Below are 14224 nucleotides of genomic sequence, written 5' to 3'. Positions count from 1 at the left end.
GATCCCAGAGGAGGATCAGTGGAACGTCTGTTAGCTTTCCAGCATGCAAAAATGGAATCACTGAGGTGCTGTAAGGCAAAACGGCGTAGGATTACATCGGGTGTTTTCCTGTGGAAAAACTCACTTTAGGAATTAATTCTTCTCTGCACTTAAAAAACAAACAAACAAAACAGCTGGATGTGAAGTATGGGGTCAGGAGTCTCACCCTGCAGCAGGGATGTTGCCGTGGTTACAGTCTCAGGGACTCCATCCACACTGTAGATGGACTGGAGGAACTCTGGGACACAATCATTCTCATCCATTATCAACACCTGAACCTGATTACCACCAGAGCGGCGAAGAGAGGACAGGAGAAGAGAGACAAAATCAGAGTGAGGAACACAAATTATTCTCAGGGAGCTACAGTAACCCCAAAAGAAATCCAAATCGCATTTGATAGTTGCTGAAATTCGGTACATCTTTTATCTTCCATTTCATGATTCTCACGAGTCAAAAATAGAAATGTTCTGAGCGTGTGTGTGTTTTTGACAAAGTCCCTTAGCCTCCCTCCACCCTACAAGCTCCCTGTCACCACCAAGTGTAAAGTGTGAAGTGACAGCTGAGTAATAGTCCTGAAATAGCTGGGGCAGGTTTCCCAGGCTGCTCCACAGCAGGCAGCTAGGGAGAAGATTTCAAGGCTCAATTTGTGCTACAAAGTAATTGCCTGACATTGTAATAGGTAAGAACCTTTGAATTACAAATGTATATTGTGTCATGACCAGTTTGTGGACATACAAGCAATGAACCTTTAAAATTTGGAGTTTCGAGAGGCTCACAGTGCATTCAGTACATCACAGTTCACCTCCAGATCCCACTCAACAAAAAGCACTTAAAAAAGAGCAAAACAAACCTGAGAGAGAGAGACAGACAGAGAGAGAGAGAGAGACCAGCCTTTAGTCCAACTGCTAATGTCTCAAAACCATTCAGCCACGTCGAGACAGCAACAAACTCTTCTCTTTTGTGTTTATCGCACAGCAGTGTTTGGGTGTGTGTGTGTGTGTGTGTGGGTGTGTGTGTGAGAACAGGTCAGCGCTGAGATCACATCATTGGTGTTAATGCAGCCTTGTCGGCCAGCGCGAGCCCGAGAGCCCCATGGGATGACATGATGCAGCAGATCTCAGCAACAAAACAGATTTTCATTTCACTTTAATGCAGCGCGTTAGGAGGAAAGGCTCCTGTGACAGATGCAATCATAAAGCAACACGGTGGACTTCAGCTCTGAGCTCAGCTGACCTGAGAACATGGACACTGACGGGTCCGCCTGTAATGAAACCAACCTCGGTGGCGGTGCTCAGGCTGCCTGGCTCCTCGCTGGCTCGCACCATCAGCAGGTAACGTCGCTGATCGCTCTCGTAGTCGAGCGTCCGGGTCAGACTGATCTCCCCCGACTCCTGCTGGATGCTGAAGAGGCTGCTGGGATTGATCAGCAGGCTGTAGCTGATGGGCTGCTTTTGAAAGGAAACGGCAAACACCACCATGAAGCTGCAAGGAAGGAAAAAAAAAAGAACGATAAAAAGAAAATTAAAAAAAATGATGTTGAATTAAAATCAAACTGCTTTCCTCCTCCATCAGCACGTTGCAGCAATGGGATCAATTACTCTACGGCCCATTGAGTCAGTACTATAAACACGGTCAATCAGTACTTGTCGCTACTGTGTCATAATGTAATTCTATAATGCAGACATCAGTGTTTGTTTCTATGGTTAAGCAAGTTTGCCTCCCCCTAATGGTGCATGATGATGATATGTCAATTTCTGCTCCAGAGCGCTGGTGTGACCAAATGAATCTTCAGCTTTGGAATCAGCACCAAAGACTTCACACACGTCAGCGTCGTCTGCACACGAGGCGTCCTGATAATTACAATTTAACACGCACACTTTCATCACGCTGTGCTGGCTGTTTTAACACTCTCAGGTTCTGTTGCGTTCTTCTGTCATCGCTCTAAAAAAGCCCTTAAATCACCTGCTGCTCTCTAATTCATCATCGTTCTTGTTAGATGCATCTCAGGAGGAACATTTGGGATTCCTTCACCACTGGTAGAGACGTCCACATGGACTCAAGGTTGAACTGATTAAGGTTGTTTTTGTCCAAATGAAAGCATTCTTATGCAAATTCACAACTGCCTGTTAGGACAACACAGCAGAGGGAGAGAGTTCAAGGTCAAAGGGCAAATTCAGTGCAACACCCAGTCACTAAATTTCAGGTGTGGGAGGGGCTTCTGCAGTAGGGCTCAAAAGTTCAGCATCATCTCTACAAAAACTGCATGTCATTCCAAGAAGGCTGATGAATGGACACATGTATTAGCGCGCCGCACCTTTGGCACTTTGAATGCTCTGAACAGCGCTCTGGTCCGACAGGGAACAAGAGCAGAGCAAGTGAGTGAGCGTGAGTGATAGAGTGAGCATGAAAGGAGAAAACCTGTGGAGAAGGACAGGGATGAGAGACAGATGAGGGACAGAGAGATGAGGGGTGTGAGAAATGAGTGAAGCGCTAAAGCTGAGAGAAGGAGAAAAGGAGAATGCATGATGAGAGGGCCAGGGAGAGATGATTGGAGAATTCATGAGGGGGACGAGAGAAGTGGAAGAATGAGGAAGAGAGAGGAAATGGAGGAGTGGAGGAGAAGGTGAACGAAGGAGAGAGAAGGAAGAGAGATGCGAAAACGTGTGGAGAAAGCAGATGATGAGGAAGAGGGACAAGAGATGAAAATGAGTTGAGAGGAAAAGAGAGCAGAGGAGCAGATAAATACATTTAATCCTTTTTACAGTTTACGATCAGAAGTCTTGTTTTCTTGTCTTCCTACAGTCGAGGTGCGACAGAGGATCAAAGATAAACCACCAGAACTCACGAGCACTGCAGGAGAACAAGCTGTCCCATGTTTGGGCCCCATACACACACACACACACACACACACACACACACACACACACACACACACACACACACACACAAACACACCAGAGCGTTGGGAGGATCACGCCATCCCCTCCCAGTGCATCCAACAACCCCCCAACAGAGGAGCAACCAGGACTGATACCCTCATCCAGCCCCCCCCAGACACGCACAGTCAGAAGTGAAGCAGAGAATCGAACCAGCGTCCCCGTGTTCACCACATGGACGCCCAACACAAAGTGATGCTGCTGCCAATCAAGTCCCATCAGAGTAAACAAGCAAATAATAGGTTTGATCTTAAAGCCTGCAAACAGTTGGAGAACATTTGTTGTCTTCATGGATGAATTCTTACAAGATCTCAGAGTCTAAGAACGTCTGACTTTCATCTCTGTTCTCGCTCCTTAAAGATGATCGTTGCAGCTGACAGAGAACTTTTCCCAGCAGGAGAGCCAGACACACACACACACACACACACACACACACACACACACACACACACACACACTCAGGTGGAGCAGTTCAACATTATTGAAAAGCCGTGAGTTGCCAAGACACAGCAGGTGGAATTTATTTCAGAAACACCTGAGAATTGCAAAGTAGCCATCACACGCTGCTGCCCAAACCCTCAGTGCTTCTTTTTACATCATGGAAAAACACCGCCAATAAAAAGCAATGGCAGAATAAACGTTGGAGGGTTTTTGCTGCCCTGAGGTGGCGTTTTCCTCACCTGGTAAATGTTTTGTCTGCTGCTCTTATATTGGTTCACTGGCGTGTTTCCTTATGATGCATGTTATTTTTTACATTGCCTGACCTGCACATTTGATTTTACGATCAGTCGTGATTCATCAAAAAGGCATATACAGTAAAATCACATGAGGCTGTCGGTGCAGGTTGCATGAACCTCAAGCTGGGTGTGAGACAAACAGAGAGCTTCTGTTACCACCGTCTTACCTCAGAATAGTGACAACCACGTCTACCTGTTTGTACTGGAGCCCAGAATATTATGGGATGGATTCAAGCGTGGCAGCTTTGCCAGTTGTTAAATCTTCAAAGGAAAACTTCATGTTCATTCTCGACCAACAGTACGACACGTCCGTTAAAAATAGAAACATCAATTTGTTTGTTTGTTTCTTGCTGGGTGCCAGGAGTGAAAATTAGTCACCCTCAGCATTTGTTGTGTTTAGGTTTCAGAATAATGAAGACATTTTGAGAACAATTAGTTGCAAATTAGGACGTAGTCTCGACAGGATTGTTTTTTTTACCCTAAGTAACTCTCTTGACTTTCTCAAAGGTTGTGGATGTTCTATTATTAGCTAATAGAAAATAGTGCTAACTGCTGCGTTACAGGGGGAACAAAGGTCTCTGGGGAGCACAAATTCAGACCCTGCTAGTTTTGGGAGCAGCCTGGAACGTTTACCCCTGGTTCTGCTACCAGACAGTCATGAAGAATAAGAAAAAGAGTCTTTGATGAAAACAAACTCTATCATAGCCAGGAGCCCAAAAACCCAGAATGAAGTTAGCATTGTTGAATGTGGGGTTCCCTCTTCTGGGTTCTCTGCTCAATAATAAGGTCGGTTGATAACACCAGCTAAATATATTTTAATGTTTTCTTTCACCCAAAAAGAAAAACTCCCATTCGTCAACAGCACACTTGTAAATTTTGAAGCATATCCGTGTCCTAAGAAGTTCTTTAACGTTAATTGTGTCCTCCGCAGGCTTCGACTGGTGCTCGTGAGCTGGTTGGGTCATGAAGTCGCGTCCGGGAAAGCATTGGCGTCCAAGTGGTAACAGCATGAAAACACACTAGGCAACAGCAGTAAATATATAATATATGAGGCCACTGGGAAGATGACATTATGCCTGCATGACCCAGTAAGGTTGCTATGCTACAGCTTTTCCAGTTTGCTGTCACATGGCCAAGTTAGCAAAAGTACATTAGCAAGCTTTGTATTATCTAACTTGACTCTCTTTGTCTAGAAGCCACTGAGTTTAACAGGCTGCTAGCGCGAATGAGAAGATTCAGCTGTTAATGTTAAAATCAACATTTTAATCTGTTAAATCATAAATTACAAAAATTACACAGAAATCTGACTAATCTGGGGAACTACAGTCCATTTCTGAAAACGTTATCACATAAATCACAACAAGCGAAATTGAAGCTTTCCAAAAATTTTGATTAAAGATGTCGAGAGTCCCACAAGTGGGGGTGTACATACGGGTTCTTCTCAAGAACGCGGCGAACACAACACCATTTGAAGACACCGGTCATCGCTCCGAACCAGGGGGCAAAGCCAGGTATGACCACGCTGAACTGGTGTGTCTGGGGTGGAGTTTCAGTCGTAGCACAACGTTAGCTTTGTGCCTCTAGCAACACTTCAATAATCATCAAAGCTGTTCTCATTTGTGAGGATTATCAACCTGAACAAAGCATGTAACTTTTGTTCACCACAGAGACGATTTGCTGCAGTCGCTGAAAAATCCCTGTTTGGCTTTTAGTGGAGGGACCTCAGAGCGACGCGAACTTTGCGTTAGCCTACAAACATGCAGCCCTTCTATTTCCCATAATTCCTCCCTGACCGCGGGAGTGAGTGGAGGTTAACAAGTGTGGTACTCACGGCTGTCCTTCGGGCGTGTTCTCTGGAATTGAGATGACGTAGCTGGTGTTGGCGAACTGCGGCGCTCTGGCTCCGGCCACAACAGAGAGCATGGCGGGGGCACTGCGGCTGCCCAGGCCATCGAGGGCCACCACGCTCAGCAGGTACTCTCTGTCCCTCTGAAGCACCAGGCCTGTGGTCGCCACCTGGCCTGTCTTCTTGTCCACTGCAAAGCAGCCATCACCGCCTGCAGGGAGGTACAAAGAGATTATGTCCCAGTGCTGGATCCAAGCCCATCAATGAAGCTGGCTTGGATCCGGACTAAGACACAATAAAGCTGTGCTGCTGGTTCCAGGAACACAATTCATCCTCTCGTGACAATTTGAGGGCAATCTTTCAATGTAGGTAATTCAGTTACAAAACGTTGCCAAGGGTTTGACATGTGAATGAACTGTAAAACAAAATGTACTGTTACACCATGAGGCAAAATCAGGGTTCACCGTGTTCCTGCACCTGGGTGATGTCACACATAAAGGTTTACAAGACTCAAATCTGCTTTATTCAAACGACTCCTTGATTACAACTTTCATTGGAGAGAAGCACAGTTGGCATTTAACAGAATCTGAGTTTCCGCTTTGGTCTGCGAACTGTGACTAAGCAGTCAAAAATATAAAGTTATACCCACCTGTTTGAGTCACAAATAAATCAAAAAGTGAAGACACATTTTCATTTCAAAACTGTTAGAACATCTATGAACCATCTATATTCTATAAAAGGTAGAGAAGAAAGCAACAGATTTTACTGATGTTTTATTCATGGTATAATGAATGCTGCTTGTAAACAGTTACATTTATTCACTGCACAAGTCCTGGCGAGAGAAATGTGGGATTTTTTGAGGTCATATGTAAAAATTATACTCAAAAACTCAGACAAGAGAGAAATTGTTGTAGTGTCTTTTGTGTATCATAATTTACAGCTTTAGTCTCTTAATCTGTACCCTCTATTACAGCTCCACCTATTGTGTCTCTAGGATGCGTACACAAATCAGAAAGGTCACTCAGTTACACATGGGTACATACATTTATTTTTTTAACTCGTCATGCAGCTTTACCTTCGCCATCAGCCGCTTGATGTGGCATCACGGATGATTTACTCACCCCGCGTCTATCCTGCCAGCAGATGTCAAATATTCATCAATCAAGATCGGACCAATGAGAGGTTACGATAACTTTAGCTGAGGCAGAAATAGAAGGCTTGTTCAGGAGTGAGGGTAGGATGGAGCGGGAGATTGGCAGGTGGATTGGGGCGGCGTCCGCAGTGATGCGGGTGCTAAACTGGTCGTTGTGGTGAAGAGGGAGCTTAGCCAAAAGGCGAAGCTCTTGATTCGCCGGTCAATCTACGTTCCAACCCTGGACGCCTCCCTTAGGAGGTGTTCCAGACATGTCCGACCGGGAGGAGGCCCCGAGGCCGACCCAGGACACGCTGGAGGGATTCTATCTCTTGGAAGAGCTGGTGGAGGTGGCTGAGGAGAGGACAGCCTTGGCTGCTGCCCCTGAGACCTGGACCCGGATAAACGGAGGAGGAGGACGACGACGACGAGAATTAGAAGGTTGTCTTCAACATTTAACCATTTTTGAGAAAGTCAGGCAACATTTTGGATATTAAGGGGACCGGGAGGTGGGGGACTGGGGACGCACCCCAAGAGGACTGGCCTGTGGATCTACTCTACTACTCTGATTGGCTAGTACTCAGTGGCTGCTACTCTTGGCTAGTACTTGGTGCCTGCTACTCATGGCTAGTACTCAGTGGCTAATGCTCTGTAGCTAATACTCAGTGGCTAGTACTCTGTGGCTATTACTCAGTGGCTAATGCTCTGTAGCTAATACTCAGTGGCTAGTACTCTGTGGCTATTACTCAGTGGCTAATGCTCTGTAGCTAATACTCAGTGGCTAGTACTCTGTGGCTATTACTCAGTGGCTAGTACTCTGTGGCTATTACTCAGTGGCTAATGCTCTGTAGCTAATACTCAGTGGCTAGTACTCTGTGGCTATTACTCAGTGGCTAATGCTCTGTAGCTAGAACTCGGTGGCTAGTACTCAGTAGCTGTAGTCAGTTGCAAGTACTCGGTAGCTGTACTCAGTGGTTAGTACTTGGTAGCTGTACTCAGTGTCTAGTACTCGGTAGCTGTACTCAGTGTCTAGTACTCGGTAGCTGTACTCAGTGGCTAGTACTAGGTAGCTGTACTCAGTGGCTAGTACTTGGTAGCTGTACTCAGTGGCCAGTACTCGGTATCTGTACTCAGTGGCTAGTACTCGGTAGCTGTACTCAGTGGCCAGTACTCGGTATCTGTACTCAGTGGCTAGTACTCGCTAGCTGTACTCAGTGGCTAGTACTTGGTAGCTGTACTCAGTGGCCAGTACTCGGTATCTGTACTCAGTGGCTAGTACTCGCTAGCTGTACTCAGTGGCTAGTACTCGGTAGCTGTACTCAGTGTCTAGTTTTCGGTATCTGTACTCAGTGGCTAGTACTTGGTAGCTGTACTCAGTGGCTAGTACTCGGTAGCTGTACTCAGTGTCTAGTACTCGGTAGCTGTACTCAGTGGCTAGTACTAGGTAGCTGTACTCAGTGGCTAGTACTAGGTAGCTGTACTCAGTGGCTAGTACTCGGTAGTTGTACTCAGTGGCTAGTACTAGGTAGCTGTACTCAGTGGCTAGTACTAGGTAGCTGTACTCAGTGGCTAGTACTCGGTAGCTGTACTCAGTGGCTAGTACTAGGTAGCTGTACTCAGTGGCTAGTACTAGGTAGCTGTACTCAGTGGCTAGTACTCGGTAGCTGTACTCAGTGGCTAGTACTAGGTAGCTGTACTCAGTGGCTAGCTACGCCTGAAGAGTGAGGTCTGAGGACGAGCAGCAGCAGGTTTTTGGCCATCGTACTGCGAGAGCCCTGGTTCTTATTATCAGTCTGCATCGGAACATTTCTCCAAGTAGAACAGAACAGAACTCCCTGAGTCGTGTGTCAACCTCCGCGCACACGAGTTCACCATCCTTGCTCACACGTTAACAATCAAGGGTCCAGTCCCCTCAAGCCTCTCAATGATTGCTTACATTGTCGTCTCTCCCTCGGGCTGCGAGGCTCGTTGTAGAGAGTGCAGTGTCTGTCTGCAGAGCGCCGTCAGACTCACACCTGGGACTTGTTCCACAGCTTGGCTGATTTGGTGAGCTTGGAACTCGGCCTAGTTTGTATTGTTTTGATTTCTCCTTTTAATTTCTTTTAGAGGAGGCATGGGACGGGCACTGCTGCCAACGGGAGTAATGTATCTTTCTGTATACAGAGTGGAGAGGTGAGCTCTGGTCACTGGAGACGCGTGCGGCGATGTATTCTAATGGCAGGTGTGAACTTGTGCACTTGGAGCTGTCCACTTGTGAGCGGATCATCTGACACGCATGTTAATGTGTGGTCTGCACAGGCCTTAAGTCCAGAGGTGACTGTGCTGTCATAGCCTGTCGCCTCCTTCTCGTTCAACAACATACTTGAATATTTAACAGTCAGGTTGGTGTGATGCGTGTGCTCCTCTGTGGTTCTCCCTCCTTCCTCCATTTGTGGTTCATCATCATTTATTTAGATCTTGGCTACACAGCTTTTTTTTGTTCCGACAATGCTTTTGGACACATTTTGTTTTGATTGAAAACTGTGTTTGATTCATTTGTGTTTGATTTTACCAAAGTGAGCCAGAGTGAAAGTGGGAACTTACCGCCAGTTACCAAATCAACCTGGTAAACTTTTAAATTCATACTTAAGACTGAAACTGTTTGATAAATACATTGAACAAATCCATAACAGCTGACTTTCCCCAGCGGGGGTGAGTACAGTCTTTCTGGTTTTGCTTACATGCGTTTTTGGAAGACCACAGTTCAGCAGACGATTGTCGAGGAAAGTTAAACAAGCAAGTGACCGGAAATGATCGTTTTACTACCGTGACAGATGGGCAAACTCCATCTCCAGATGAGCTCCCGAATAAATATTAAAAGGCCACTGTGGCCAGATTATTTCATCTGTCATGAAGGGACCCCGGCCATTGGGAGTGGTTGCACTTCTACATTAACTCTATATCTGCCGCACGTTAAGCTCAAAATGGGGTCAGACAGACTGACCTCGCTTATCAAAAGGCCGGCTATTCTCATCCTCCGGAGCTTTTTAAAGTTAAGCACATGATAAGAGGGTTAAATAAATAATGTGGAATCTTGACGTTGGGTTTATGGGACTTGAGAGAGAAATCATTTATTTGACATTAGCTGCTGGAGGCAGACCTGACTTCATAGGAGACGTCTCAGCGTGGTGATAGAAACCATGGGTACCTTGTGGTAATCGTGATTTAACTTGCATCAGCAGCTGTGAAATGGACTAATGAGTCAGAGGAAAGTAGTGTTTTGTAAAGCCCCATTGGGAAGATTAGCACATCCCCCCTCTCTGACATGCCAACAAACCTCTATCCCCGCAGCCACCAGGGGGTCCACCGCTCTGGCAGACTTCCAACAACCCACTAGAAGTGTTAATGTGAGTGTGTGCTTTCATGAGTCTGTGTGTGTGAAACAGAGAGAAGCAGACAGATAGACAAGAGCGCATGATAAGTGCAAATACACAAATGTGTGAAGGCCTCTGGCTGTGTATGAAATTGTGTGTGTGTGTGTGTGTGTGTGTTTGTGTGTAGGGGAGAGAGAGGGACACAGATACAGCAGCAGAGAGAGAGGGAGAGACAGTCAGAGAAACTAATAGACACCTTAGAGTGTATGAATGCATGAATGACTGGGTGAGCGCCTGTGGCCATCTATCTGACTGACTGTGCTGCTGACGACTCCTATTTATTTCTGAGGCTCTGTAGCAAGTCAGCCATTCTAACTTCCTCTCACCTATACGTTACTGCCTGTGTGAAAGCTCACCATCTGACAGGAAGTATTCCACCTCCCCGCTTTTGCCCTCGTCGCCGTCGTGAGCCTGGAGCTGGTAGACAAAGGTTCCTGCGGGGGCCTCGGGGGACACTCCCGCCAGGTAAGGGTAGGGCTTCATGGTCCACTCGGGGACATTGTCGTTGACATCCGTGATCTTCAGCTTCACCTTGTTCAGGTACCAGTCTGGGCCTGAGGGACGGGGCAGACACAGGGACAGAGCTGCGGTGACTGACATTGACAGCTGTCGTGCAAGTGTTTGTGAGGAGGGGAGACGGCAGCACCCAGTCAGCTGAGAGGACAGAGACCGTCATCGTCCTCACACAAATGCTCTGAGAAGCACGAAATTCCTTTGGGGGGCAACATACAGTACCAGAGAGTCGACGGGAGCCACGCAGGTCTGAGCTCATGTCGCGTCACATACATGATGATCAGAACACGCCAGGCGCTGCTGCTCAGACAGAGCGGAGGGAGGTCAACTCTCATTATTTTCAGGTTATTGTTTATAATTCCATTTGAAGAAGTAATGGTTTAATACTCTTAGCGCTGATCTTAATGTGTGATATCGTATCAGACACATTTTACCTGGGTGTATTTCAGAGCTTTTACTTTGAGTGGAGTCCTGGGGGAGTCTTCACAAGTATCTCTACTCCTGCTCAAGTAAGGAATGTGTGTATTTGTCATTTACTACACACTACTGAAGAGAAATGGCACTGTTGCCACTGAGGAACAGCGGCACCATAGTTGCATGAAGGACGAAGAAGTCTGGCTGCACACGGTGCGGCGAGTCGGCCAAAACGGTGTCTACATCAATGCAACCAATCAAGCTGCAGCGGCGGCCGCCCACATGGGGCCAGTAAACTCCAAACATACCAGCCACATTTGTATGTAAATGATGGGCCACGCTGAGTTAGAGAGGGTGCCAAAAATGGCCCAATCATAACCACATCCACGTCTTTGTTATTTATTTGTCCCGCGGCCGTGCTGAAAGATATTTGGTATCAGAGATGGTTGATGATGTTGACTCTTCGCTGTCCCTCATTTAACTGAGTTTATTCAGGAAATCATGAAGAGGGAGATGAAAAGTTCAGTTTGAGGACATGGAACCATTTCAGAAATAATTATAGGCCAATGTTAAATCAATCGGATCCTTTGAAGGCACGAGAGTTGCATTGCCAATAAACATTGAGTTAAAATTCCAACATTTGCCCGAGACACTCACAAGAAGGAGCGAGAGAGAGAGAGGGAGTGAGAGAGAGAGGAGCAGTTTTGGCTCATGAAGGAGGCCATGAAGAGGACGGCTCCTCCTGCTAGTCAAGAGATTATTGGAACAATAAAAAAAACATTTAATGAATCAACTTAAATCAAGTAACTGCTCAACACATTGCTTTACCTCATTTATTCTGGTCTTAGCAACATAAATAAAGCACAAAATACGGCGAGCAACAGAACGACTGCAGGTCCTTAAAAAGGCTTGGCTCTGGCTGATAAATATTAGGGAACATGATGATATGCTTGAGCTGAGCAGAGGATCCCCAGGGAGCTGCTGGACCTGGACGAGCTGCCACAATAATAAAATCCAAATTTCTGGCTCACTTTCTTTTAGCTGTGTCCCAGTGTTAAATGTGGCAAGCTGTCGAGGTTGCTAAGGAACAGGAGTGATGCCTTGTGATGCAAGGGTAGGGGCGGGGCCAGCGGGTGATGCAAATAGGAAATCCTCCATAGAGCCATACATCTTGAAACATTAATGGACGTCGGTCCTCATATTTGGTTAGAATCGATGCTGTTCATTTATCACATCAAGTACTGAACGGATTTCTATCTTTGTATGTCTTCACAACCAAAGATGTCTTGATGGTGAGCATCTTCAAACAGCATCGGGGGAACGCCATGAACCGTGGGGGGAGCCAGGTCCATCCAGTCAGTCTGCTGACGCTGTTGTTCTTCTGCTGTGAGTCAAAAATTTCCCACGACCCTCCCATCTTGACACATCAAGTGCTTGAACAACTGGATTAGCCAGCAGGTACCAGCGAGAGTGAGACACAAATCACCTCCAAAAAACCTCATGTGGCAGAAATATAATAAATCGATATGATTCTTATATCAGGGGCAGTGGTCCTCACCGTGGCCCCCCAGCAAGAAGGTTGTGGGTGGAGCCCCGGCTGCAGCACGGGGTCTTTCTGGGTGAGTCTCCATGTTCTCCCTGTTCCTGCTGGGTTCTCTCTGGTACTCCAGCTTCCTCCACAGTCCAAAGACATCAAGAGGGACCAGGTTAATCCAGACTCTAAATTGACCGTAGGCGTGGCTGGGAGAGCTAGTGGTTGTCTGTCTCTATGTGTTGGCCCTGCCATGGACTGGTGACCTGTCCAGGGGGAAGGCTGCTGGGATAGGCTCCACCCCCACCACCCTGAACAGGAGGAGAGGGAGAAGATGGGGGGATGGATGGATGATGGATGGATGGATGGATGGATGATGGATGGAGGGATGGAGGGATGGATGGATGGTGGATGGATTCTTATATCTAAATCCAATCAAAGTAAAGATGAGCCAGAGGATTTTTGTCACTGATGTTGCTTTTTACCTCCATAAACCCACATCCTGTTGCTTCACCACACCTGACGAGGTCGGAGGAGGTTTTTGGATGCAGATGTCAGGAGGGCCCGTGACGGAGGTTTGTGGATGTGACATCATACATCCTTTCTCCCTGATGGCTCCCATCGCTGCACCAGGACCCCAGACCCCCTGGGCCAGGGTCTCAGCCCCCCTCTGATCTACCAAGTCCATGTGACGTTTCACTGATATTCCCACAGCGGCGAGGGACGAGGCCTCGGTGCTGCATGCATTTGACTCCTGGTCACTGCCTCATTGGAGGGGGTAAGGAGATTCCAGGAATCAATTACTGACACGTTCACCCTGAGCCCGGGCAGACAACAAAAACACCCAGCAGCCCCCGGGACGAGCTGAGTAACTGCGACCCACGCTAAATATGATGTCATGACCTCCTGGGTGAAAGTGAATTACAACAATCTAAGAACCTCTTTTTTTTTCAGGTAAGATCAAACCCAACTCGTTGGTCATTTTCAGTCATAATGATGAAAAGCAAACACACGTTCTTGATTCGTGTAATAGTTTCAGCATCATTTTATAGAATATTTGGTCCTTCGTCAGGTGACACCGCACACAAAGATGGAACCTGATTACTGCGACGGAGTGTTGAATGCAGCCGTCGGCTGAGCTCGTGCGAATCAATGCGTCATCACCAGCGGCAAAGCACACGATCCCTCATGTTGAGGTTTGATGGGTTGGATCAACAGAAATCGCAGCGCTGGTCAGCATTGTACATTTCCCCACTGTGGGACAAATAAAGGTTTATTATTATTGGCTTACGATGCCCACACACACACACACACACACACACACACACACACACACACACACACACACACACTAAGTGGCACTGATGCTGAAACACAGCAGGTGGCAAGCTTGGGCAAATCAAATACAGCTTTGTTCCACGTACAGCGGCGGTGCAGACAGTAGCGCTGAGGGGGCGCCGCCTCCACCCTAACCCTGTTCTGCGTCTCTTACTCTGAGCTGTTGCCATTGTCGAGGGTCCATTAGTGCATGTGTTGCTATTTTCAGATTTCCAACTGCTTCTATTCTTATATTTTTGCATGTCTAAGCTGTACAGAATTTGTCTCCATATCGCTGCCTTTACGTGATACGTTGCATTTCATGACCTTTCATTCGTGCTTGTCA

The 14224-nt window shown here is 46.9% G+C and overlaps 1 protein-coding gene and 1 long non-coding RNA gene across 5 annotated transcripts in view; one reads left to right on the top strand and one right to left on the bottom strand.

The window, feature by feature from the left end:
* The window catches only part of LOC147258181 (neural-cadherin-like), a 105485-nt gene that overhangs the window by 60642 nt on the left and 30619 nt on the right, over positions 1-14224 (bottom strand). The window contains exons 2-5 of one of the 4 annotated variants that reach the window (XM_086208113.1): positions 10460-10657; positions 5544-5769; positions 1317-1521; positions 206-317 (exon numbers count right to left, since the gene is read on the bottom strand). In XM_086208113.1, coding sequence (XP_086064239.1) covers positions 206-317; positions 1317-1521; positions 5544-5769; positions 10460-10657 — 741 coding nt within the window. Of the gene's footprint in view, positions 1-205; positions 318-1316; positions 1522-2001; positions 2144-5543; positions 5770-6633; positions 6950-10459; positions 10658-14224 lie in introns of those variants that run through there. The other 3 variants (XM_086208114.1, XM_086208115.1, XM_086208116.1) reach the window with 3 other exon arrangements.
* On the top strand, positions 6757-12970 carry LOC147258182 (uncharacterized). Its single transcript, XR_015116914.1, has 3 exons — positions 6757-7131; positions 12312-12488; positions 12573-12970. It is a non-coding gene; the product is annotated as an uncharacterized LOC147258182 (long non-coding RNA).

Source organism: Aulostomus chinensis, chromosome 7 (assembly GCF_037954235.1).
Source record: "Aulostomus chinensis isolate RoL2024-O1b breed Wild chromosome 7, RoL_Achi_v1.0, whole genome shotgun sequence".
NCBI classification, from domain to species: Eukaryota; Metazoa; Chordata; class Actinopteri; order Syngnathiformes; family Aulostomidae; genus Aulostomus; species Aulostomus chinensis.
This window is presented reverse-complemented; position numbering and strand designations above follow the sequence as displayed.